The sequence below is a fragment of the Labrus mixtus genome, chromosome 9, assembly GCF_963584025.1.
Source record: "Labrus mixtus chromosome 9, fLabMix1.1, whole genome shotgun sequence".
NCBI lineage: Eukaryota > Metazoa > Chordata > Actinopteri > Labriformes > Labridae > Labrus > Labrus mixtus.
This window is the reverse complement of record NC_083620.1, coordinates 28,697,839-28,723,540: the sequence shown is the minus strand read 5'-3', so window position 1 is coordinate 28,723,540 and position 25,702 is coordinate 28,697,839. Positions and strand designations below refer to the sequence as shown.

Here is a 25,702-nt window from a genome sequence, read left to right as displayed (position 1 = left end):
ACAAAAATAAAAATTAATGTTTCATTTGGTCAACAATAAGGCAAAGTTTTAAATGTGGAAAAACCCATCTTTACATGAGTAGAAACACATTGTATATCCCTGTTGACAAAAACACAACACATATTCTCTACCAAAGCCTAAAAAAGAAGAACCACATCTTTCTGTAGGTAATGAAATCCATTGGGATTATTACAGCTGGTGACATCATCAAAGCCATAGCTGAAATCAGACAAACATTTCATGGCCAGACACAGGCCTTCACTTGTAGTGTGTCTTATAAAGACTCTTACCCTGGTGAGAAGGATTCTCTTGTGGGGGACTGTTAGGGACCAAGGAGTAAGGCACGACACACAGGAGTAAGTTTAAAGAAAAGGTAGGTTTTTATTTGACCCAAAAATAGAAAACCAAGTTTACAAACCAAACAGACCTTGTCATCCGTCTCCAAGGTGAACTCTTGAGCAAGAAGGTAGTACCGGAAGGAATCAAGGGCCCACTTGATAGCCAGTGCCTCCTTCTCCACCGTCAAATATCGAACCTCCCTGGGGAACAGTTTCCGGATGATGTAGGCGACTGGATGCCGATCATCCTGAAGTCCCTGGAGTAACAGCTCCCAAAGCCCTGTCAGAAGCATCAGTTTGCAGAAAAAAATCTTCATCAAAGTTTGGGCTGTACAGAAGAGGTTGCTTAGTTAGTAATTCCTGGATATCACTGAAAGCTGCCACCTCTGTCCACTGGATCTGATTGGGACTCCGGGATCTAGTCAGGTCCGTGAGAAGCGCTGCCCTGTTGGAGAAATTGGGTATGAAGTGGTGATAGAAGCCTGAGAGCCCAAAAAAGATCGGAGCTGCTTCCTCGTTTGTGGCAGGGGACAGGACTCGATGGCCTGGATTTTGTTGACCTGAGGGCGTACAACCCCATTGCAGATGACGTGGCCCATGTACTTTGTTTCTGCTGCAGCAAAGATGCACTTCGTTAGGTTGACAGTCAGCCCGGCAGAATGAAGGCGATCCAAGACAGCTTGCAGGTGTTCCTAAAACCGTTCGTACGCACACCTGCACGCAATGTTCCCTTGATAAATCACGATCCACCTGGAAATGTGCGCATGTAGATTAGTCCCATGTTCCGCCCTCTACACGCCCACAATCAACCATAAACGGTCAATGCAAAGCAGCTTGTGAATGAAGCATACAAACGAGGGGGCACATCAAAGGTTTCCAGCGCTGGATCGTGGCGAAACCCGGAAGTTTAGATGAAGAAACAAAACTTTCTGACCCAGAAACGGAGGAGTTTGTGAATGAAATGAAGGATAAAATGGACATATATCGATAGTTTACTGCAGCAGGAGGATCACAAACTTAAGAAAAATCAGAGAATGACAACCCCATTACGCACGAGTATATCTGCAATGTTTACATGTTTACGGGACCCACACTGACTTCATATTGTCAGAGTGCTCACATTAGTCAGCAGTCTCCCTCACTATATCATATTAGTAATCAAAAGTTTGATCAACGAACAAAAACGTTTGATTGTTGGTCCCTTTTTTTTCGTGGGAAACTTCATCTGTTCTGTGACTAATTATGAGGCCTAATGATCCTGTCAGAGATGCTCCGACTTAATGTCCACACTTGACTTATTTACAAATTAAGTACGTGCAGGAATAGGTTATCAAAGAGAGAAATTAAATTAATGTACCTGAAATCAATGCAGAACCTCCATTCTTCTTTGGTACAAGCACCATTGGATTACACCACTGGCTCTTTGAAGCCTTGATGATCCCCAGGGAAGGCATCAGGTTAATCTCCCTTCTCAGTGAGGCCAGCAGGCGCTCAGGGATCCTGTAACTTAATCTTTTCACAGAAGCACCTTCTCTAACAACAATGTCATGTTCAACAATATTTGTTCTCCCAGGATTCTCCTGGAAAACATCTGAATTACAGATAGATCTCACCTGAAGCCGTTGGCCGTCTGATGGTCTAACAAGTCACTAGAGAGGTAAGTATTGCTCATCCACTTCTTCATCCAGCACACTTCTTATTAGCATCACTTCTGTTTTTCTTTCAGGTCGCTGCACCCACTCTTGTAAGAGATCTATGTGAAGTACCCTACTGGAGCTTGAGTGCCTTGGTGTCAATACCTGGTAACTGGTTGGCCCAAGTTTCTTTAGGATTTTGAACAGTCCTTGCCATTTAGCCAACAGTTTGTTAGGACCAGCACTTTCTGTCCTGGGTCGAAGAATCTCTGCCTGGCTGGCTTGTCGTACCAGGACTTCTGTTGCTGCTGGGCATCCGCCACGTGCGATTGGGCCAGCTCACCCATTTTCTCCAGCCGCTCTCTCATCTGGATGACATAGGATACAATGTTAACAGACCCCACCCTCCCCTTGCCCCATCCCAAAACTCTCTCAACAGTGCCAACGACCCCCGAACTTCATGTCTGTACAAAAGTTCAAAAGGAGAGAAACCAGTGGAGGATTGGGGTACTTCTCTCTATGCAAAAAAGGAGGTATGGCAGCCATTGATCCCAGTCTGTACCAGTGTTGTTTACCCACTTCCGGAGCATCTGTTTCAGGGTCTGGTTAAAGCGCTCTGTTAGCATCATCCGTTTGAGGAACATATGGTGTAGTCCTGAGGCTCCTGATATCCAGTAACTGGTACACCTGTTTCAGCAGAGTAGACATCAAGTTAGTTCCCTGATCAGTTAGTATTTCACAAGGGAAGCCAGCCCTTGAAAAGAACTGTAGCGTGGATGGCTTTTAGTGGAAAGACTTCTGGATACTTGGTAGCAAAGTCTGTTATAACCAGCATATAACAGTTCCCTGCTTTGCTTCTCTCTATGGGACCAAAAATGTCCATCCAAGGGCGCTCAAATGGGGTGCCAATACTGGGTAGTGGTTGAAGTTGAGCTCTGGGGGTGTTTTAGCAGATGTTATTTGGCACTGAAGGCAACTTTCACAAACCTGAGCAACATGTCTGCGCAGGCCAGGCCAGTGGAAATGTTTTTTAATGCGAGCTGTGGTTTTGTGGGCCCAGGTGGCCAGCCCAGGGAACTGAGTGCCCCAAGGAAAGTGTGGTTTTTCTAGCTGCCTGGGGAACCACTAGCTGCAACGCTGACTCTTGTTGATGATAGAGGATGCCATTTTGCAGGATATACTCATCACTTACGATGTCCAACTCAGCTTCCGGCTCCTTCTCCTTTGCTTTCTGGAAAAGAGAGACCAAAGACGGATTAGTTTTCTGCATATCACTTATATTACCTGGAACTTGAAACCCTAGTGGTAACTCTGGCTCAGTGCTGGTTGGTGGTGTCATCACTGTCTTTTGGAATTTCTTGTGCCTTCTCTGTCTGCGGGTTTTCCGAGACTTCCCAGGTGTGGTCTCCAACTCCTCATTGCAAAGGAGCTCATTGGATTGCATGGCCTGCATTCTGTTTACCACAGCGTTACACTTTCTGCTTTTAACTGGTAGGTCTCTTTCTAGAACAGAATTAAAAGGCAGATTATCAGCAACCCCAATGTTCAAATGGTAAGTTTGACCTTTTACCTTAATGTAGATGTCAGCTGTTGGATAAGGCTTCTCGTCTCCATGAACACAACAGATAAGGATGGTGTCACTGCTGCTGACAATGTTGGGTGGTACAAACTTCCTGTGTACCAGTGTCTAATCACTCCCAGAGTCAAGCAAGGCCCTAAGAATGGTTCCATTAACTTCAATGTTTTGCATTTTAATATAAAAATCATTTTTAAGCACATTTGTGTCATCTTAACTGAGATGAGTTGAGTATGGCCTTCAAGTCCACGTAAATAACAAATTAGCTTTTTGATGGAGGGTTTTGTTGGCCTGCTAGCTGGCTGACCCCTCCCACATGGGAGGCTTACCCACACTGGATGCTTCCCCCTGTGGGAACTGTTGGGCTGGTTTGTGGCTGTCCTTTGTCTGCCTCCATGCATTGTAGCTCCATGGTTGACCCTTCTTCCGTGCAGCCACAGAGACATCGCCCAGCTTGGTAGTCCCCGTTGCTGAATCTGTGGGGACAACATTCTCAAATATTGTTGTAGGATGGTTATTTCACTTACTTCTTGGATGCTTTTACCTTTTGGCTGGATCCATTTCCCAAAGAGCTCCTTGAGCATCACATACAACTCTTTAGGGCTCTCATCAGGGTTGATGTCCAGGGAGCAGAATCTTTGCCTGTAAGTCTCAGGATTAATGTAATTTTTAGCAAGAATGGCAGACTTTATTCATAATTAAGAGAGTCATCAATGTCCATATGCATATAAGTACCTCTAGTTTACAAAACAAATTATAAGAACTAGGCCTATAAAAGAGGTCAACTTAATATAACTTTAAATCAACAAGATGTCAACTAAGGTATGGACTCAAAAAACAGACCTGATGTCTGAATGAAGGTTTCCATTTCTTCACAGACCACCAGAAACTGTCCGTCCAGGTAAACATCAATGGCGTCCACTTCAGTTTCTGAAATGCAAAGTATGTGACTCATCAGAATCCTATAGAATCAGTTAAATTAATTATTTTCAATAGGTATACAGAGGAGCAGAGATTGCGATATCTGGTTAAATTATCTGATTTGTGTATTTATTTTCTCTGGTACCATAGCTGTCCGTCTTTTCAATCTTTGACCTGGCGCTTTGCATTGTGGGAAACAGTCAGCGAAGACTGGTCTGATGATCTACTGAATATTTTGCCAGAGAAATCAGTACGTACTCAAGTATAGTAGATGTTTCAAAAACAGCCTGAGAATTTGTTGAACCTTCTTTCTGATACAGGCCCCTGACAGATAGCAAACAGTGAGTCAGAGACGAGAGGAACTTACTGAGATGACCAGAAGCAGCAAGATGGTTTGATAACTCTGATCAAAACAGGATAACCATTTCATCAGCAACAACACTCCAGTTTGAACCACTGGAGGAGGAGGAGAGACTGGGATCTGCCTGTATCTGAAAAAAAAAAACCAGCAGTTCCACACTTACAAATTGGCACACTAGTGTTCACATTGATTGATTGGACTTTGTCAGAAAAAGTCTGACTCCCTGCAGACCGAAGCTTGGAATTTTCCACATCGCTAGATACATGGAAAGAAATGTCAATCTCAATGTTTGTAAAGTAGTTAGCACAACTGTCTAGGAAGGTTGTAGAAAGGCAACTCAGCAGAAGAAGATTTTCCAAGAGGTGAGTATACAGTGATTAAACGTGTTAACTTAACAAAACAACAAAAGTTCAATGTAAATAAGGCAACTTACTTCATGATTAAATCAGACTAAGAAACATGTTAAAGGCAGCATGTCCTCACCTCTCCTCATGCAAGAGCACATGTCTCCTGGCTTTATAGATGGCCCCATTAACAAAATGGCCGCAGCTGGGTGCAGCACAACTCAAGTAGTGGGTTTACACTTTTCTCTTAAAGCAAAGAAATCTACATAAACCCTTAAATTAACCTCGGATCATTTACTCAAATAAATTAACTTTAAATAATTAAATTACATTCTACCAGTAACTCAAACATTAAAGAAATTATTAGAAAGAAAACAGTTCTCAGAAATAAAACCCCTTCAAAATGGTCTGCCCCAGTGATGTCAGCAATGACATCATCAGTCTGATAAATACCCAGGAAGTGCTGGCCTATCCCCTTTTAGCTGCATGGAACCACATGGGAAACTGAACAAAAGAACAAACAGAGGTAAGTATGGATAAGACAATCAATGATATTGTGCAGTTCCAGAAACTAAATAAAAATGACTGAACTAAGTCAAGACTGTATGTTTGCTTTAAGTTAATTTATGCTTTGATGTGAACTGTAACTTATTGCTAACACAAACACACCAGGGATAGTAGTAAGTGCTGCAATGTTACACAAGCAAAAATAATTTAAAGCTAAATACACAACTGTAATTAATGATGTAATTTGATATTAAATACAGTTCATTTCCTGAAAGGATGCATCCGATCCATATGCATAAAATCCAGAAGTCTTGGCTACAATGTTTGCAGTGATAACATGGTGATACTGCAGTTTAATGCCCTCACAGCTGTGATATGAAGATCAGATCACTGTTTGCATCCTCAACAATCAAACTTCTGATTGCATTTCTTTCTATTTTTTTAAATTTCAACATATTACAATCAGTAATAATCAGTAACAATCAGTACAATTGATTAAGAACCTGATTGCTGGTCGGAGAGGACGCTGGCGTGTTTGTTCGCCGCTTCTCCAGCTAAGCCTAAGTGTAGACTACTCTTGATTATTGCTGTATTACTTTGACCTATCCCGCCGTCTCTTGTGTCTTATGATTTAACCTAAGTTTAATCCTAAAGGTTAAATCTCACTTTATAGTTTCTTTTGAGCGCCACATAGCCTACCTGTCGTCGGCACCTGTCAACGCCGGCTTCAGACCTTCGGCCCCTGACCTTCGGCTGCTAGTCCGCTCCCGCGGCTAGCCTAGCTAGCCTTCGCTCCGGTCACTGAGGCTAATGCAGCTATTGTTGGCAACTGACTCGGCTGCCTCCCGTCTTCTACTTTCCGCCTCCACCCAGTCATCCTCTACAGTTCGTCTGGACATCCTTCATTCGGCACCACTTCAGCCCCACTGACTGCTATGCTGTGGACCACCCTGACTTGCCTGTTACTCTGGTTGACAAGCCTGCGGCTACCGGCTAACAACTCCAGGATTAGCGAACCAACATCCCCTGCTGGCATGGCAGTGAAGTACTCCGTCTCACAACTGCTCAAACTCAACAATAACTCCACTCCTGCATGTATCTCCACCATTAAAACCTTTAGACTACTACGACGACCAAGATACATCCACAGAAGCTCCCGGCACAAGTTTGTTTACTCCCGGTCTAGCCAGCATGGCCACTCCATCCCATCACTCTGGTCAGCTGAGCGGACCGACACACCCCCACTACGTCATCATCACAACAACGAGCAGACGCGCTCTCCCTGTCTACGAGCCCTGCCTCGAGCTCCCCTGGACACAAACACCATGCAAACCCACATGAAATTCACTCTGTTTAACACCCGGTCTCTTAACAGCAAAAGTGACATTCTCAATGAATTCATACTGGACAATAAACTGGACTTCCTCTGTCTCACTGAAACTTGGCAACAGCCCCTGGATTATCGCTCACTCAACCTGACCACACCAAATGGATACACTTACATAGACAGACCACGCACTGAGGGCCGAGGTGGCGGCATTGCAGTCATACACAGACAGGACATAAAAACTAGCCTCATCTCCCTTCCTCCTGCTCCCTCATTTGATTCACTTGCTTTTAAACACTCTGGCACCACACAGCTGGTCATGGTTGTTGTCTACCGCCCTCCCAAGCGTAACCCATCATTCCTCTCTGACTTCTCTCATTTCCTGACCCAGCTTTGTGCTCTCTCTCCCTCCATCCTCCTCCTCGGTGATTTTAACATACACTTGGACTCCACAAACTCAACAATATCCACTGAATTCATCAAAATACTGAACTGCTTCAACTTAACTCAACATGTCAACTTCCCCACCCACAACCGCGGTCACATCCTGGATCTAGTCTGTTCCACTGGTCTCTCCATAAATCACCTCTCAGGCATGGATCTTACCATCTCCGACCACCTAGCTATTAACATAAACATTGACATTCCCACCCCCCTGCCAAAACAAAAACCGCTCAATCCACTTCCGCTAACTCAACAATGTCTCTCCTTCCGCTCTATCATCTGCCCTCATGGACAAAATGTCTGCCTTCCCTCCCCGTGACCTCACCGCTCCCTCTCCCACCGACTACTACAATCACACTCTCTCCTCCTGCCTCGACCAGCTCGCACCAATAAAAACCAAAACAATCTCCTTCACCCACTCTGCTCCCTAGTTCACTCCTGACCTCCGTCACATGAAAACCCATGCCCGTCAACTGGAAAGACTACGCAACAAAACCGGACTCACTGTACACGCTCAAGCCTACAAAGATCACCTCCAACAATACAAAGATGCCCTCTCCCACGTCCGATCCACCTACTACTCCCATCTCATACGGTCTGGCTCCAGGAGCCCTAAATCACTATTCTTCACCATCAAAAAACTCCTCAACCCTCTGGACAATGGTTCCCAATCCTTCACAGCAGACAAATGCACCTCCTTCCTGTCATTCTTCTAAACAAAAATAGACAGGTTTCTCTTCATATCGTACAAGTCTTTCGCCTTTTACTAAAGACTTCCGTGGAGAGGAACACTATTGAGTTCAACTTATTTTTGGCAGGCTTAGCCTTGTAGCTGAGCCTCTCTGTTATGTGGAAAGCAAAGAATCTATCCAATGCAATTTGGCTTGTGATCTAGAGTCACATTTTAGAGTGATTAGTGGCTAGTTTTACAATTATGCAGCTGCTGTGATGACCAATTAGAAAGAGTGTACAACACGGTGAGAGCAATTCCATTGGATAAAGACTGTGACAGGGATGCACATGGCCTAGTATGCAACAGGCCAAGTCAGGCTTCCCGTGAGTGTTGTAGCCAGGGCGACGTGTGTTATCCTGCCCTTGACGATGATCCTGACATACTCGGGTTTCTCTTCATATCGTACAAGTCTTTCGCCTTTTACTAAAGACTTCCGTGGAAAGGAACACTATTGAGTTCAACTTATTTTTGGCAGGCTTAGCCTTGTAGCTGAGCCTCTCTATTATGTGGAAAGCAAATAACCTATCCAATGCAATCCAGTGTGTGTAGTGTTGTGGAGGCAAAACCACACACCAAAGTTGGTGTTGACAAGAGACAGGCTGCTCCGACCTCCACCTCACCGGCAAAGAAGTGTGGACAACAGGAACGTGAGGAATGCAAAGGAGAAATCCTTCCTGCATATTATTCCATATGCTCATATGCTCTCTTATTTGTAAAGCGTCTCGAGATAACACTCGTCATGAGTTGGCACTACAAATAATGGTTAAGAAGATTGAGAAGCCGTTTTAAATACAAAGGCCCATACCCATGTGCATGACATCAAATTAAATGGCTCCGCCCTTTACTACCTGAAGGCAACCTGAGTGGGGAGAGATACAAGGCAATAGGAGGAGTACTGACACAGGAGTCATCACACAACATAATTTTGTTATTTGTGTCTTTTAATGTCTAATGTATTTGAAAGATTGGCTGCTCGTTGTCCGTGTGAAACTCTGTTAATGTTTTTGCTGCCTGTCTTGGCCAGGACACTCTTGAAAAAGGGATTTTTAATCTCAATGAGTTTCTTTCCTGTTTAAAAAATAAAATAAATTTAAAAAAAGAAATAAAAAAAAGTGTAATATTTCCTGGTTAAATATGTTCATGAATGAAACGCTGAAACAAACCATTGACCTAAGCTACACCTAACACATGCGCAAATCGACCCCCGAATGGCAATGATTTTTTCAATATTATTTTATATTGGCGTTGACATCAAAAACTTTTATTTTGAAGTCCCAGGAAATAACCTGTGCAGCGTTGTTGTCGCTGGCTTGATGTTATAAAGTCATCGGGGCGGAAGTCCGTGTTGTAAATAAAACTGTCGATACCTGAGCAGTAAATGGTCCTGTTGAAACTTTGGTCATCATCGAAGCTCCCTAACAACAACAGGAACAGACTGTAAGAACTATTTACTGTGTGTGTGTGTGTGTGTGTGTGTGTGTGTGTGTGTGTGTGTGTGTGTGTGTATTCTCTATCTCTTCCTATGTTGGAGCTCTTAATGCCACGTTGTAACCAAAACATGAGGGCACTTTTAAATTAAAATATTTAACGTAACATTCTGATTACTAATGTAGCGAAATGTTATGTTGTGTTAATATTTAGTGGAGTAACGATTTCCTAAAAAGAGAGTTTAGTGGTTGTTGTTCTTAAATCTGTTTTAGGATGATCTGGATTATTTTTGATTGATTTGAGATCACGATTATTAAACACCATTACTCACTGATTTCACAACATCTGCATCACGTGCTTTTATCATCCTGAAACACTCCTAATACTCTGAATAAAAGAGCAATACATGAGAAGAGATAAGTGAAAAATATAAATATATAAAACTAATAAGATATAATAATAAATGCATTTTAAAATGTTTGAGGTAATGGTGATGTACTCTTGGGTTTCTTGTTTTCATGATTGTGGGAAGACAAAATTGTAATTGAAACTTGATTAAATAGAAACTTAATAATGAAGCCGTACTCCTTGTTCACATGGCTGGGAAGGCGTTTGTGTTTCGCTCAGAGGCTCTAACATGATGATGATGGGACTCCTGTGGTAACAGATGGGGGATGTCACTCAATCCTCATCCGTTAATATCTACACTCTGTGGCTCAAACATTTTCCATATGTGTGTGTTTCCCCTACCTCTCCAACTATTAGCCCTGCCGCCACGTGGGGTAAGACAGACGGCCCACGTCCACTCAGGGTCTCCAATGATGAAGTGCAAAAAACGCAGTTCCTTGAGTGTCCGATTGAGCCTGCCTGTAAAGCACACCTGGGGCAGCTGTGGCTCAATTGGTTTAGTTTGTCGTCTTTAATCCTGAAGGTCGGGGGTTCGATCCCCAGCTCCTGCAGCCACATTTCTGATGTGTCCTTGTTGCTCCCGCTGCTTTGTATAAATGTGTATGAATGGAATTAGTTACTTCTGGTGTAAAAGAGCTTTGAGTATTCAATTCAATTCAAAAAATTGTATTTGTCCCCGGGGGGGGGGGGGAATTCAAGAAAGTAGTAGTCAGAAGACTAGAAAAGAAATATACAAGCTCAAGCCCATTTACCATTTACAACCTAACCGCAAGGCCACCAGTTCCCCGAGTTTGCCCACATGTTTACAGTGAATCTTCAGTGGTTTTGAATAAAAAAAATAAAAAAAAGCATAGAATAAAAAATCTGTCATGTTGTGTGTCTGAGTTAAACTGAATGTGTTTCCCTTTAATCGCAGAAGGAAGAATAATCACAGGGGGGGTGTGTCCAGTCTGCAGACACAGAGCAAAGGTAAGCAGCTTTAAGATTTCCTCTTAAATGTCCAGTTTGGTGAACTCCTCCTGACAACAGCACAGCAGTAGTCTGGTTGTTGTTTTTTCACCTGTTGAATCAGAGAAACAGAGTTTGACAGTTTTTTTGTTGGTCTGTTGATCAGCATGAGTGAGCATATCTGTGCCCTGTTCAAAAATAGCCTCCAGTCTGTTTCTATGAATAACAGCAGCACTGGCTACAGATCAAATGGAGGAATGTATTTTGTTCCACCACTGGGGGGCGACAGAGGAGAAGAGTCTAGTTAGGAGACTTTTGGACCCTGTTGTGAAGGTTGGATCAGACGCCTTTCATTGGCAGAGCGTAGTGGGCGGGGGGGAGTGTAGACCTGGATCAGAGAGTTAAAGTTAGGAGGAGATGTTTTGTAAGCGAGCAGCAGAGTTTTAAATTTGATGGGAGCAGTAACTGGGAGTGTATTGGCTTGGAGAGACTAACCGACATTGCTAAAGGCGAGCGGAGAGATTTTGTCCAGCTCTGGGAACCATATATGAACATTATAGAAGCCAGGAATATTTTTTTTGTTATATCTAAAAATGTGTGCAAGTTGAGTGTGGGCATGTGAGTTTGTGTAATTTGTCGATACATGTATGGGTTTAAGGTCTGAAACTGTTTAACTGTTACTGTATGTTTCCTTTGTGTTTATACAAAATGCCAATAAAAAGATTGAAAAAAAAAAACTGGGAGCCAGAGGAGGGAGATGAACAGCGCAGGGACATTTTTTTTCATCTGCAGGGATAGTGCATGTAGGAAGACCTGCCAGTAGAGTTGCAATAGTCAATAGTTTTCCATTTCAGAAAGGAAGGTAACTCAAACCTGAGAAAGAGGGGTAACTATGTTTTAAAACTCTACATGTTGCAGATGTTTTGTGTCTCTGGGGGATCTTGCTGTATGAGAATTAAAGGCCCTTTAAAGTACTCTCTGACAGTAATTCATAATCTGGACCTAGTCTCCACACAGTCCTTGAGGGCCTCTGTGTCTCCTCTTGTCTTCCAGCAGGTTGAACGTCACAATAAAATGTCCTCTCCAGAGATCGCCTCTCTCTCCTGGGGACACATGAAGGTGAAGGGATGCTCCTCCAGCTACAAAGACTGTAAGGTGTGGCCTGGAGGCAGCCGGGCCTGGGACTGGAGAGAGACTGGGACTGACGTGAGTCAAATCCAGAATCAAAAAACACTCAGCAAATAAGAAGAACGAGAAAAACTAAACTCATGGTGCTTTTTACTAATTTCAGCATCGCCCAGGAGTCCAACCTGCTGACCTGGAGGAGGTGCTGAAGAAGGGGGTCGACCTGCTGGTGATCGGCAGAGGCATGAGTGAAGCTCTGCAGGTAAAACGAAAAGAAAATGCCAATTTATTCACTCAAAGAATGAAAATGCAATTAGAGGAATACAGAGAGAGTTCCTCGTCACACTAGTGCTTCTGGGGGAAACAACAGCTGGGAGAGTTTGCATACAGGTGAACAAATAAAATAAGTGGGAAGAAATGGATTTGAGCAAATGTAGAGCTCTCACTTTGTCCTTATTCCTCGATGAGGAGGGGGAAACATTTCATAAAAAGCAGAGGTAAAGCCTCCTACTGGTTTTGATTGCCTGCTTCTTAAAAAGTGACACTGATGAGCGCTGCGATTCTGCGACTTGAGCTGAAAATGTGAAAAATGTTTGAACTTTTATGCACGTCCAAAGACTGCTTGAAAAATGTGTCACACGGCAGCAGAGAAGAGCCCTGTCCCATAGACAAACAATGGTTTTATTGGTGACATTTGTCCAGCTATAGTCTCTGTGTGATCGAGCCCTAAGAGGTACAAGATGCTTAAAATGGGACACATGATTTTAGGGGAAAATCTTCTGACTTGACTGGAGTGCGATCTGTTTGATTGTTGATGTAACGGCAGCTGGAATATGTTCAACAATAAAAATATTAATTTTCTCTCTCTCTCAGGTTCCCTCCACCACTCTGGACTTTGTGAGGCAGAACGGCGTCGACGTCAGAGTCCTGCAGACGGAAAAGGCCGTAGCTGAGTACAACAAACTGGCCGGTCAGGGCGCCAAGGTGGGCGGGGTTTTCCACTCCACCTGTTAATGAGATCACTCTTAAACCTGGTTAATACTTCAGCGGCGTAGGCCTGTACCTACGGAGAAGAAGCTTACGCATGTAGCCTGATGTGCATCTCCTCACATAAAGCAACGCAACCGCAAGCCCTATGATTGGACCACTGGGTAGCATCGTATTTCTTGCATTTCCGGTATCGTCGCCATTTTGAAAATTCTGCAGAATAAAATAATCAGCAGCTCCAGCTTCAGTATAATACGCTCGGTTTCAGTTGCCATGGTTTCCTGTACATAAACAAGCAGAGATTGAGGCAGAACTGGAAACTGGAGATATTACAAGCATAGAAATCAGACTGCCAACCGGTGTTTGTAGGCGGAGTATTGCAGAGTATTGGGAAGTATAAACCAGGTTTTAGTTTGAGCTTCCTGCTGAGATAACCTACAGGAGGAGGACGAGGAGGAGCAGGGCAGCACCAATGCCCAGAGTCTGTGTTTTTTTGCAAAATGCATAAAAAGCTAGCTCCTGCATTCTTAGACCTGCTGCTTTACAGCTACATCTTGAATGTGAGCATCCAGTTTGAGAGAGGAAAGATTTTATTTCAGGTTTTACTAGTCGAACTGTTGAAGAGCACTTAGAGAATGAGGGTGAGTAGATATTAAAACAAGTGAATTCAAAGAGCAAAGAGTCCAGCTGGAGAGGTCTAACGTGTCCTCTTCAAATGTTGATACAAAGAGCAGGAAACACTATCGTCACCTTCCTTTTAAAAAGTGATTTTTGTGTTGAAGATGCTTTTTTCATGTCACTTTGGAGGCGCATTTTGTGGAATATTTAGAGAGTTTTTAAGATCTTAGCTAAAATAAAGAGTTTGTATATGTTGGTGTTGAGTAAATGTAATTAATGTGCAGTTTATTTTTCATGAGAGCAAACTGTACTTCTGCTTGTTTGTCGTTTAATAAACACAGAGAACGAATCATTTCATTGACATGGGTTTGTCTTTATCAGAAACAAATATACAAAAATACTTCCCGACACAAAGAGAGTAAAACTACGTTTGTGCTTCTTACAGCCGTCTCTCGCCCGAGGAGAGAAAGTCAAAAGCATGTCTTCTTTCTGTACACTTTTTAAATTCACAAAGTCACTCACATGATGATGAGTCAGCGTCTGAGTTAAGGAGAAAAAACATGAACTCTTTGTAGAAAATGTCAGTTCAGAGTTTGTTTGGAGTTTTTTTTTTTTAGCGCCGGGAAGGTTTCGGCATGATGTAGACTTTGACGGACTTGCTGAACGGAATGGTTCCCTCCACGGCGGTCTCCGGCGGGGGGAGGCTGTCGGTGCTGTCGCTCCATCCCAGCTTGGAAGCCAAAGAAGGGGAGGAGAGGGAGGCTGAGGAGGAGCTGTAGGCCAGGAGGAGGCGCACCTCGATCTGTGACGGCTCTGAGAGAAAGACGAAGAGGGTAGAAACAGTCGATGAAAGAAACATCAAACTGATGATAAACAGAAAGGGTGGACCTTCTGTTCTTGTTTCTTTTACTCTCAGGTTTGATATTAATCTTGATCTAAAGTCCATGATCTGATACAGAAACCGAAGAAATTAATTGAAGTTCAGGAGAGCATGTAAGACAAGATAAGATTATCCCACAACAGGGAAATTTACATTGTTACAGCAGCAAAGAGCAAAGATTGCAAACAGAAAGTGAACACAGTACAATTTAAATAAAAAAAGAAAAATTAAAAATGTACAAAACATAGATGAGATACCACAATATAGATTTTAAAAAATAGATCAACTGAGAGCTGCATGTGACAAAGGCTTTATTCACTTTTAACCAGTTAATTCTTCAAACTTTTAAGGAGTTTGTCGAAATGAAAACAGCTGACTTTGTCTTTAAAACAGAAACGTGTGTGTGCGCGCTATACTGACCTGTCCAGGCGGTGTGTGAGAGGTACACCTGTGTGATGAGTCTGTGTCTGTCAGGTCCAGGTTTCCTGAAGTCTCCAGGTTTAGGGTGGATCACATGACTCTGCCCGTCTGGATACAAAACCTGTGGAGACACGAGTCCTTTAAATCCTGTATTCAACATTCTGCTTTCCATTTGAGACACAGCCGCCCTGAATTCTGCGCTCAGTCACAATCAGTATATATCCAAAGAAAGAAGAAAAGGAGCGAGCTGGCCCGGGTGTTTGACTTCAACTAGAACTTGTAAACAAACTCATTTCAGTCGGCGCCAAAGGCCGAAGGGAGCCAGGCGGAGGGAGCTAACGTTAGCCAGGAGGCTAGCGCTAACAGTACTGATCGAATGTGCATACGTTGATTTAAATCATATCCTGCGAGGGTCCAATCGCTGGCCCAGACATTTCTGTGGGCGGGGCCTGTCCAGCTCATTTTAGCAACAAGGCAATTCAAACAAAGAAGAGATCAAAAGCATCATGCTGAAGGGAAAAAGAGAGACATTAAAAGAAGGCTGAAGGCACTTCATTCATTTATCATGAAGTGAAAAGTATTTGTCAAAGGAATACAAACTCATTCTGAAAGATTTCCCAGAGTCCACAGGGGTCTGATCAAAACTCTCAATCACTCGTACATGTCACCCACCTGTACTTTCACTGTGTTCTGGGGGTCCTGGACGTGCTCTAGGGTTGCATCGATGTCCAGCGCCACCACCAGGCCAGACGTGAACTTCAGCGGGTTGTCAGACTCTCCTGTGGGCTCTATGATGGTGGCCGTCGCACGGTGGATCTGTCACCCAGCAGGGAAACGTGAGTGAAAATACACATCAGTAGGTTATGTTGCTGGAGTTTGTACTGCTGTGGTAAAAAAAAAATACAGCCTGCTAATGTTTGTGAGAGGATAAGAAAGTTCAGTCTGGACTCAGGGGGTCAGCCTGCCCTTCCTGAAGAAAGTGGTTCTTCACCTGTTGGGGCAGTCTGAGGTGCAGCAGGCCGCTCTGTCTCAGGGTCGTCTGGAGGATCCTCACCATCTCCACGGGTTTACAGGACGACAGGCGGGGCATCAACTCCAACAGCTTGTCCACAAAACTGTCCTGGAGGTGGGGCAGCTCGGTCAGAAACAGCCTGAGGGGGGGCAGAGAACATGATAAAACACTTAAGACGACATCATTAAGAAAATTAAATGTGCCTCATCAGTGGAGGATCTGGCCTACACAACACAAATCTAAACTGCAAAACAAAAAAAAATAGCAACCATTAAGGTGTCACCATACCAGAATTTAATCTTGGATTCAATACTAGTTAAATCTTACTCATTAGAATAATTACGAACGCCTGCACACTGTCTGAAATCTCAACGTATTTGTGCATTTACGACAGTCTTCTCTTGATTTTGCTCGCTGCAGCTTTTGTTTAAAAACACGACTGAGGATCTGTTTTTAAAGCTTCTGTACTTTTCCACTGTAACACTCATTCATATGACGGATTGTATCGTTTTAAAAACACATGGTATCGGAAAGTATTGAAAGTTTTGACATCAGCACACATTCAGGTTTACCTAATCAGTCTACAGTAAAATTCTTTTTATTTATTTATATAGTTGAAATTCACTTTTCTGTCTCATAAAGCACGATCAAGGGATTGTTATTGGGCTAAACAAAATGTGCAGACTAAGAGAAGGTCCTTAAAGTTTGAGTTACTCACCTCTGAAAAGACTCAATATCCTGCAAAAACTTTTCACAGCTGCTAATGAGGGGATCCAACCTGAAAAAGGAAAAATTCATTAAGAAGATGCTGCACAAAAGTGTGGTCTCCGTTGAGGTGTGTGTGTGTGTGTGTTTGTACTGACCCTTGTCTGGTGCGAGCCGTCAGGACGAGCTGCAGAGCTTTGGCTTGTAGCCGGACATGGTGTATAGTAGCCACCTGTCTGCTTTCCAAACCACTGTACAAAAACTCCAGCTTGTAGGTTTCTTCCAAGATCTACACAAAAAAAAAGAAAACAGGGTACACATTTTAAAAGACAAAAGTCGCCCTGAGGGATCTCAAAGGGGAGGTTAATCCAACACCAGCTGACCTGCTGAGCTGCAGCGGTGGCTGTGACGTTTTGTTTGAGGCAGAGAGGGACGGCCATGTTCCACAGTCTGTCCTGCAGAGCCTGCAGACGAGATAAACATCCAGGCTCCTTATTTCAAGACCATCGTTCAGTTTCTCAAAGTCACTCATGCTAATGGTTCCTTTACAGCACTTTGGGGCAACATGTGTTTGTTTTTTTATAAATACATTTAGATGGAGGTAACATAAGACTGATGATGTAATGTAAGACAAAATGTAGAAGTCATAACCTTACCTTCATGAGCAGCAGCTGGCAGCGCAGGTACGTGGCACAGAAATCAGCTGCTCCAGCCAGCTCTGTCTGCAGCTCGCCGAGCCGCCGCAGGTCTCTGAGTGATCGACAGGAGGTCGAGGTATCATTACAACCCATTCAGAGCTACATACTTCAAAAAAGTAATGCTCGCAGGATTTACACCTTCTAACCATCCCTAAAGCCCGTACTGAATTAGGAAAAAGGGTGTTCAAGTATGCTGCTCCCTCTTCTTGGAATCGGTTGCAAGATACTTTAAATCTTCGGGAGCTGGTTTCCTTGAATGTTTTTAAAAGTCGTCTTAATGATCTGGAGGCAGAAACATCTGACTGTAGATGTTTTAGCTAACTCGTATTTGCCCTTTTTGATCGCTTTGTTGCTGATGACTTATGACAGATTCTGATGAATGGTTCTTTTTTGTGATTCCTGTATTTATGTTCAGTGTTGTTCAGTGTTTTATGTCTGAAAGCCTGTAATTGTGCTGCTGCCTGTCTTGGCCAGGACGCTCTTATAAAAGAGATTTTTAATCTCAATGAGACTTTTTCCTGGTTAAATAAAGGTTAAATAAAAAACCCTATTATCCAAGTACTGAACATTTTGACAACCTGAGCTCAGAGTATTTTTAATACTTTCTTAACGTGTGGCTACTGGTGTAGCTAAATCAAATATTTCATGAGTTTTTGTCATAAGACATTTCTGGAGCTATACATCAGGCACAAAAGTTAATGATGGCTCCTTTAATGTACGGCTGCTTGTGTGTGTGTGTGTGTGTGTGTGTGTGTGTGTGTGTGTGTGTGTGTACCGTATGGTGAAGTCCAGCAGGTCCTGCGCTCCAGGTGTCTCCAGGTTCTGGATGACGCTGACCCTGTTCAGACTCTGCTGAAGGAAGAGCTGAGCGGACTCCACAGAACCTGAACCGCACCGCGAGTCCACCAAGTCCAGACCGTTGCCTGGCAACTAGGAGACAGCGGGAGACAAGGAGTGTTTCACTGACTGTCTTGTAAATGTTGTGTGACCATAAATCTGACTGAACAAATAACCTCTGTATCCCTGAGTGCTGCAGCAGCCGTGGTTTAGCGTGTAACTCGCTGCGAGTGACCAGAGGTAAACTGGTGTTTGACTTTCTTTTGTGGCTTTCTCAGAATGTAAACTGGACATATTGTTGTTATTCTTAATGAAAGTTGCATGATGGTCAAAGGTGTGCACGTGGCGTGGAACCTTCTGAATAGTTGAGACATGGATAATATGACATTTCAAAATATTACTACAGTATTTCAGTTCTCACTCTCAGGGGCGGCACGAGGTGTGACAGACTGTCCCTCAGGTAGGCGTAGTGTCTGAAGGTGTGGTCAGAGAACAGCGCCGGCATGGTGGGACACGACTTGGCGGCGTTGAACACCAGCACCAGCACGGCAATGTCTGAGGTCAAGACGCGTGGTCAAAGAAAAGGTCCAGAGCAGATAAAACAGCTGTTTTAACTTTCAATAACAACCAGAGAAAACACAGCAGCGGAGGTAAAGCTGCAGCGTCAGGCTGGTGACTGATCTGTGTTCAACATTAGGACATGCTCAGAGTTTATAGAAAAACAGGTTCTAAAGGCTCAAAGATAAGTAACATGGTGGTGGAGATTTTTTACTCGTAGTGCAGCTGCAACAAAACAAAGTTGATGAGGGTTTGTTTACTCGTATGTTGATGTTTTTTCTTTTTTAAGATTGTCATGAGAGTGAAGGATACAGGCTGGGTCGTCCATGTCAGGCTCCGGTGTGTCAAAATACGGGTGAGTGCTGAGCAGTTCAGGAACCAACGGCAACACCAGCGTTGGGTGGCGCGAACCCAGGAACTTCAGACACCTGAGGGGAAGGAAGAAAATGAAATACACACTCAGAGGTCGGGTCTGACAGGTTATTTCTTAGAGTTTGACCGTAACATTGTTGCTCTAACAAGTTTACATTTTTTCTATAGTTTGAGACTCATTTTTTATTTCATAACTTGATCATTAACTTAATATTACTGGACCAAAGTTGTCAAAACGATTGACACTTTGATACCACACGTTTTAAAAAGATTGATCTCTGATATAAATTATCAATCGTATTGAAAAACACCAACGCTTTAAATTCACATCTTCAGTCGTATTTTAACCCAAAGCTGATGCAAGCAGAAAAGAGAGAGAGTGATGGAAACGTTGGCAACGATTCAGAAATTATGAAAGATTGCCAACGTGTTTGTGCAATTTAGACAATGTGCAGGAGTTTGCCTGTATTTTATAAAAACAAGAAATGACCCAAATATTGGTGCCATGGAATTTTATTTTTATTCTGATGGTATTGAAAAGGGTATCAATATCATTAGATTTTCACTAGAATAAGTCAGAAGTAATCAGAGCTGGGGCGCTGGTGGTGCGGTTGTTAGTGTGCATGCCCCATGTACAGAGGCTGTGGTCCTCTAAGCGGGCGACCCAGGTTTAAATCTGACCTGTGGATCCTTTCCCGCATGTCATTCCCCACTCTCTCTCTCTTCCTGATTTCCAACTCTATCCACTTAAAATAAATAAATGAGAAAAGAAGTAATTTTGTGTGATATTCAAAATGTTATTAACCAGGAAGATGATGGCCTGGCGGATAGGTTGCCATGAGATGACGACAAACTTACGGCGTCACTTTTGAAAAGCAGGATTTTTGCATCTCTGCCTAAACTAGTCCTAATCCTGAACTTTCCTCCTGAACATGGAACCAAAATATCTTCACTGGTTGTAAAACACACACAGACTCTTACTTCCAGACTGAGTTGCGGTCGGTGGGATATTTGTTGAGATTCTTCAGCAGCTCCAGCAGAGCCAGCTGGATGCACTCTTTGGTGGACACGTTGGTGTAACAGATGAGTTCATGGAGAGCCTCTCTGATGTCACGAGATGAATCCTGAAGATCAACAGGAAACGTCATCAACACGTCACATATCAGACTGGAATAACATGTTGCTGTTTGACTGTAAGTGAGCGTACCTCCAACACGGCCAGCACGGTGTCCAGCTGGTCCTCTCGGAGTGTGATGTGGGTGGAGATTTCTCTCAGCACGTGGATCGACTGCAGCCTCACTTCCTCGATCTCGTCGTTGAACATGTCGACCAGGAAGTCCAGACACTTTTCTGCAAAGGTCGGAGACGACCGAGCGAGCTGGCACAGCGCCTCCACCGCCGCAATACGGACCTCTGAAAAAATATATCAGACAGAGAAGAGGTTATTATTATTCAGCAACACAGTGAATACAAAAAACTGTTTGTAGAAGATAGAGGGGAAGGAAGGTAAAAAGAGGAGAAGGAAAGATACGGGACAAGGAAACTACATTCTCTGGACTTTTTACAAAAACAGATTATGAGGTCTCACAGTTTCACATACCAAACATCTCGTCTTCCAGGCCGTGAACGAAGGCGCCGCAGGCCCCCGAGGCGATGAGGTTGACGGTGTTAGTGTCCAGTCTCTCCTTGGGGGCATCGTCAGCCCATTTCCTGCCAGACGAGAACTCTCCAGAAGTGAAGAGTTCCCTGGCACGCTCATGAGCTGTACGCTTCCTCTGAGAAAACAGAAAAAAAGGAAAATGCAAGAAATGAGATGTGCTGAAAAACACAGAATCCGGATATCTAATCATGCTCATAGATTAATTAACCCACCCTGAGATCTGACATCAACTTCTTGTCCAACGTTTGCTCCAGAAAGTGAGGACTGACCTGCAGCATGGAACCCTGTCACACCAGAAAAGATTCACTGTGAATGTTGTTCTTGTGTATTCATAAAAATGCCTTTTCAGATACTCAACATTCCTAGCTTAACTTAAGCTTGATCTTTTCTGTAATATCCTCACTGACACCTACAGGTCAAGGTAAAAAAAACACACAATGTAAACAGGGGTGAGAGTCATAGTGGTCTTTTCTGTTCCCTCACCAGTGTTTTGGCCGCCTGCACTCGGACCATCCAGGAGCCATCGCTGACCATGTGACTGATCTTTCCAAAAACATCATCGACAAGTCGGATCTCCTCATTGGACGACGGGATGGGCACGATGCTGATTTGACAGATGAAACATCAAAGTAAAAGTGAGGACAGGCGACGATAAACTGGTCGAGCCGATCAGTAGTGAATGAATTATAAAAGCAAAGAATCACTTTTTGATACGTTCACTCGTTAAGGAAAGTGCTCAGCTAACCAGCAATCAACCCCACAAGTTTTATGAAGACAAAGCGTGTCATGGAAAACTCTAATACAAAAGGAGAGTTTCTGACTTTCCTCTTTAAGATATTCAGTCATGAGGGGTTTGATCATAACTGCCCAGGTGTCGCTTATGTTTCACTAATGATAATAACTTCTGTGAGAGTACTCAGAACCTTTTCTCTTATCGATCCTGTAAAAGCTTCAGAGAGAGGAGCTAAATCTACCGCTAATAAGACACTAAGTCTCTCTGAACCTCAGTCTCTTCTCACCTCTCTGGGTACAGCTGGCTGAGCACCCAGCCCATCTGCACAGCTGCAGAGCGGACCTGCTCGTAATCATCCGACAGCAACCTGCAGGCCTGCAAACACAAACCACCAAATGATTATCATCTTTAAAACGACTCTAAATCACTCAAGAGGCGATCTCATGCATGCATCTTTTTAAAACCGGACCTGTATCATTATTTCCTTACACTATAATGTACCTATAATGTTCATAAAAAGTGCTGTTACCTGTTCATAGATGATATCGTGAATCTTGATTCCTCTCTCATGCAGCTGCAGCTGGAACACAAAACAGGAGCACACATAATGAGATGCATCATGTAAAATGAGTTACTCTGATAAATGGTCCACGGGGGTGAAGTTTGTTGATGAGTGCAGCTGTTGTTGGTGTCCTACCATGGCCTTGATGGCTGCAGTGCGGACTCTGGGGTCCTGGTCTCCAAAGTAGTCGCTGATGATACTCTGGACGTCCCTCGATCCTCCTGAAGCAACATGAGACATGATGAATGACACAACACAAAACAGAGCACAATCACAGCTCATACATCTGAGTTTTCAGGAGTTAATATCAAAAATCTTCAAGTGAATTTCAGTTCTAAATATTTTATCAAGTCATGCTCAGCTCCTTAGAATAAATACTCGATGAATTTTGAGGTACATAAGGAAAAAGACTTTCTTCTGAACACTGTTTTTGATTCCTCTGAGTTTTTAAACATTTAAAGAAATGTGTGACACAGAATTCTGTTTAGAAGCTGAAACACGTTCCACCTCTGATCTACAGTAAAGCAACTCAAACATGCTGGGCGATTACACAAACCTAACGATGTGCTCGGCCCCTCGTTCTCTTTGGTCAGAGGGGTGTCCATAACGCCAAGACATCCCAGGAGCTGCAGGCACTTGTTCCTGACCCCAAAGTACGTATCAGAGAGGTGCTAAGAGGGAGAAAGAGACGAGACAGTTTTTTTTTTTTTAATGTTGCTTTGTGCAAAAACTCTTTTTGAATCCGTGAAGAAAACATGATGATCAGTTTAGTGTTCAAGCTGTTTCAACCTTGCAGGCCACTTCAATCAGTCGCTGTCTGATCGCAGGACTCTCAGGTAGTTGTGTACCGATGACGAGTAGAGTGTCCAGCAGCTGAGCCAGGACCTGGTGGGACTCTGCACACAGAGACGAACAATTGTCCAGACAGTTTATTCACTTTATGCAAAACTAAGACCCCTTTAAGGCTTAGATTTTCAAGCATGGATTAATGGCGCACTTAATCAAAAAACTAAGCAGGGAAAGCTTGTCTGCATTTCAGCTAGCTAACACTTGAGACACTGGACATGTTGCTCTTTTTTATTAATGTTACTGAACCATCGCCGTTTAGGTACTGTTAATTTGGAACAAAATATGTAATATAATACACAAAAAGTCAAAATACAGCTTCCAGAACGTGTCAAAAGGTGTCTTACTCTCGTTGCTGAGTGTGCTGATGGCGTCATCCACGATGCAGTCAGGGACGAAGCCTTGCGTTTTCGTCAGCAGACCCAGCAGAGAGGCAATCTTCAACCTCACAGAGTTATCGGTCTCCTGAAAGAGGACATCAGCAACAGGATTAGATTTGTTTTCTGTGCATCTCTGCTCAGATTGAACCAAATAAACATTTAACCTTTAAGACAGCAACTTGTGCCTAAGCTGCAATTTAAAGATAATGCCCGGTAAATCAAAGTTACCATAGGCTAAGCTCACTAAAGAAATCAATGATCTGAACATGTTCTTGGTCATGACTTGTTCACCTTATAGTAGTGCTCCAGCAGTATCCTGACCACACCCTCCACGCTCTCCGCCTCCACTGGCTTGCGTGCAAACTGCAGCAGGTACTGCAGGGCATCGGTGGAGTTGGTGGCCTTGCAGAGGTCGATGTGCAGAGCCGCAGACTTGCTGGGCTTAGACAGACGCAGCTTTTTGGCTGGAGCTTCTTCATGGGGAATCTGTGAGCGAACAACAGCCGGAACTGAAAAATACTTTCTACATCATCTAGATTTTTTGGCAAAACCTTCGACTTGCCTCGTTTAGTCGACGTGACTGCCACATTAGAACAAACTCAAGGATGTGTATCTAATGCAGTCACTATTTCATGAGTGATGATACAGGAGAACAAGGAGCTCTGTTTACTTTTAATTCACATTTGCAGCTGACAGAGTATTTATTTACTCATCAATCTACAATTCTACACTTCACTTAGCAGACGCTTTTCTCCAAAGCGACGTACATCAGAGAGTAAGAACAACACAAGCAAGGATCTAGAAAAAAGGGAACAATGTCAGTAAGAGCAAACGATCAGCTTTGAGTCTGATTGGACACACAGGTGCTGACAGGAAGATTTAAGATTTACTTTTTTTTTTTTATTGATCCCCGCAAGGGAAAGGGGAAATTTCAGTTTTTACACTCTGTAAGTCATGAACACACACACACAGGCTGAAATATACACACACATGCAGAAACAGGATCCTATGAACATGCACTAATGGAGAGATGCCAGGGTGACAGGGCGGCCCACGGTGGGCGCTCCTGGGCTGGTGGTGGGGGAGGGGGTTGGGTGCCTTGCTCGGGGGCGCCTCGGCAGTGCTCAGGCGGTGCTCTGGTGCTACCAGACCAACTTCCATATTTGGTCTGCACCGGGACTTGAGCCGGCGACCCTCCGGTTCCCAACCCAAGTCCCTACAGACTGAGCTACTGCCGCCCCAAGTGAAGTGCCTCTGGAAGTGACCAGAGGCAAAGCACAACATTGAGGGCAGTTCTTGAGAGCTCTAATCAGTATAGAAACCATCTTATAAGTGGTCGTTATCAAACAAAAACCATCGTCATTACCATCATCATCATCAATAATATGGAGACCATCATCATTAAGTTAGTAGGTATTCATGAAAGAGCTGGGTCTTTAGCTTTTTCTTAAAGGTGCAGAGGGAGGGACAAACCTCAAATTCACACAGCAGCCTCTAATGTCATTTATTTTAACATACAGGTGAAGGTTCTTACTGCAGAGTGGCTGCTGCTCTGTGGTAACCATGGAAACCAACAGAACGTGCGGTGGAATAGAATGTTCGGGTTGCTTGGCAACGGCCTAGTTTCAGTTAACTCGGGGAACTAGTTGAGTTGATGGAGTTAAAACAATGATCTGATTTTGATTTTTACACCTTAATATGATTATTTTCTGCTGTTTAACTGTTGTATTATAAGTAACATCACACTCGAGGTCGAGATGTTGTACTGGATATATCAACACTGCTGTGAGTATCTTCCGCTACATTCAGTACGACAGCTAGCCCGTTTGCTGTCCACTTAGCTTTAGCTAGCAGGCTAGTTAGCTTCATAGCATAATATTATGCTTCCGCTTCCTCCTCTGTGGTAGTAAAGAGTTTACAACGAGCAGACATGTTGGAGGGTTTCATTCGCTTACCTGTACAACTTTAGAGAATTCTTCATAAACTCGCTTTTTCAAATGTGCTGCCATGTTCAGAGAAACACAGCTAATCTGTTATCTACTCGGCAGAAACATCAAACTGACCCTTCTCACTTCCCGTAGTTATCTTCTTCTTCTTCGTGTTTTTTTTTTGATGGATGGATTACAATCCCAGTATGCATACCGCCACCTACTCTACCGGAGGCAGTTTTACAATTTTGACCACATTAAGACACAATAACAACGAAAAGCAAAGAGAAGAAAATATTATCTATGTTCTATGTATCTACATTTAGACTGAATATACTGTACATATACACTTTTAATCATTTAAAATAGATCTATAATCTATCTTTTTTTATTTATTCTTTATCTATAACTA

The 25,702-nt window shown here is 43.4% G+C and overlaps 2 protein-coding genes and 2 non-coding genes across 4 annotated transcripts; 3 read left to right on the top strand and 1 right to left on the bottom strand.

The window, feature by feature from the left end:
- The first annotated feature begins 8,174 nt into the window (after positions 1-8,174).
- Positions 8,175-8,291, top strand: LOC132981305 (U5 spliceosomal RNA). Its single transcript, XR_009674529.1, has one exon. It is a non-coding gene; the product is annotated as a U5 spliceosomal RNA (small nuclear RNA).
- A 273-nt stretch (positions 8,292-8,564) lies between these two features.
- Positions 8,565-8,681, top strand: LOC132981156 (U5 spliceosomal RNA). The gene has a single exon (XR_009674385.1). It is a non-coding gene; the product is annotated as a U5 spliceosomal RNA (small nuclear RNA).
- An 821-nt stretch (positions 8,682-9,502) lies between these two features.
- Positions 9,503-13,515, top strand: aamdc (adipogenesis associated, Mth938 domain containing). The gene is made up of 5 exons (XM_061047268.1): positions 9,503-9,622; positions 10,938-10,990; positions 12,023-12,175; positions 12,261-12,356; positions 12,968-13,515. Exons 3-5 carry the CDS (start codon positions 12,044-12,046, stop codon positions 13,106-13,108), a joined length of 369 nt encoding a protein of 122 aa, XP_060903251.1. The 5' UTR covers positions 9,503-9,622; positions 10,938-10,990; positions 12,023-12,043; the 3' UTR covers positions 13,109-13,515.
- A 347-nt stretch (positions 13,516-13,862) lies between these two features.
- ints4 (integrator complex subunit 4) lies at positions 13,863-25,455 on the bottom strand. The gene is made up of 24 exons (XM_061047251.1): positions 25,318-25,455; positions 23,654-23,848; positions 23,330-23,447; positions 22,926-23,032; positions 22,693-22,807; positions 22,272-22,357; positions 22,104-22,154; positions 21,861-21,949; positions 21,325-21,445; positions 21,054-21,125; positions 20,782-20,956; positions 20,389-20,594; positions 20,163-20,305; positions 19,122-19,237; positions 18,673-18,806; positions 18,190-18,344; positions 17,373-17,466; positions 17,100-17,180; positions 16,875-17,005; positions 16,730-16,789; positions 15,991-16,150; positions 15,672-15,815; positions 15,000-15,120; positions 13,863-14,512 (listed from the first exon to the last, which is right to left on the bottom strand). The coding sequence occupies exons 1-24, from the start codon at positions 25,369-25,371 to the stop codon at positions 14,313-14,315; spliced, it is 2,928 nt and encodes a 975-aa protein (XP_060903234.1). The 5' UTR covers positions 25,372-25,455; the 3' UTR covers positions 13,863-14,312.
- Positions 25,456-25,702: the final 247 nt, after the last annotated feature.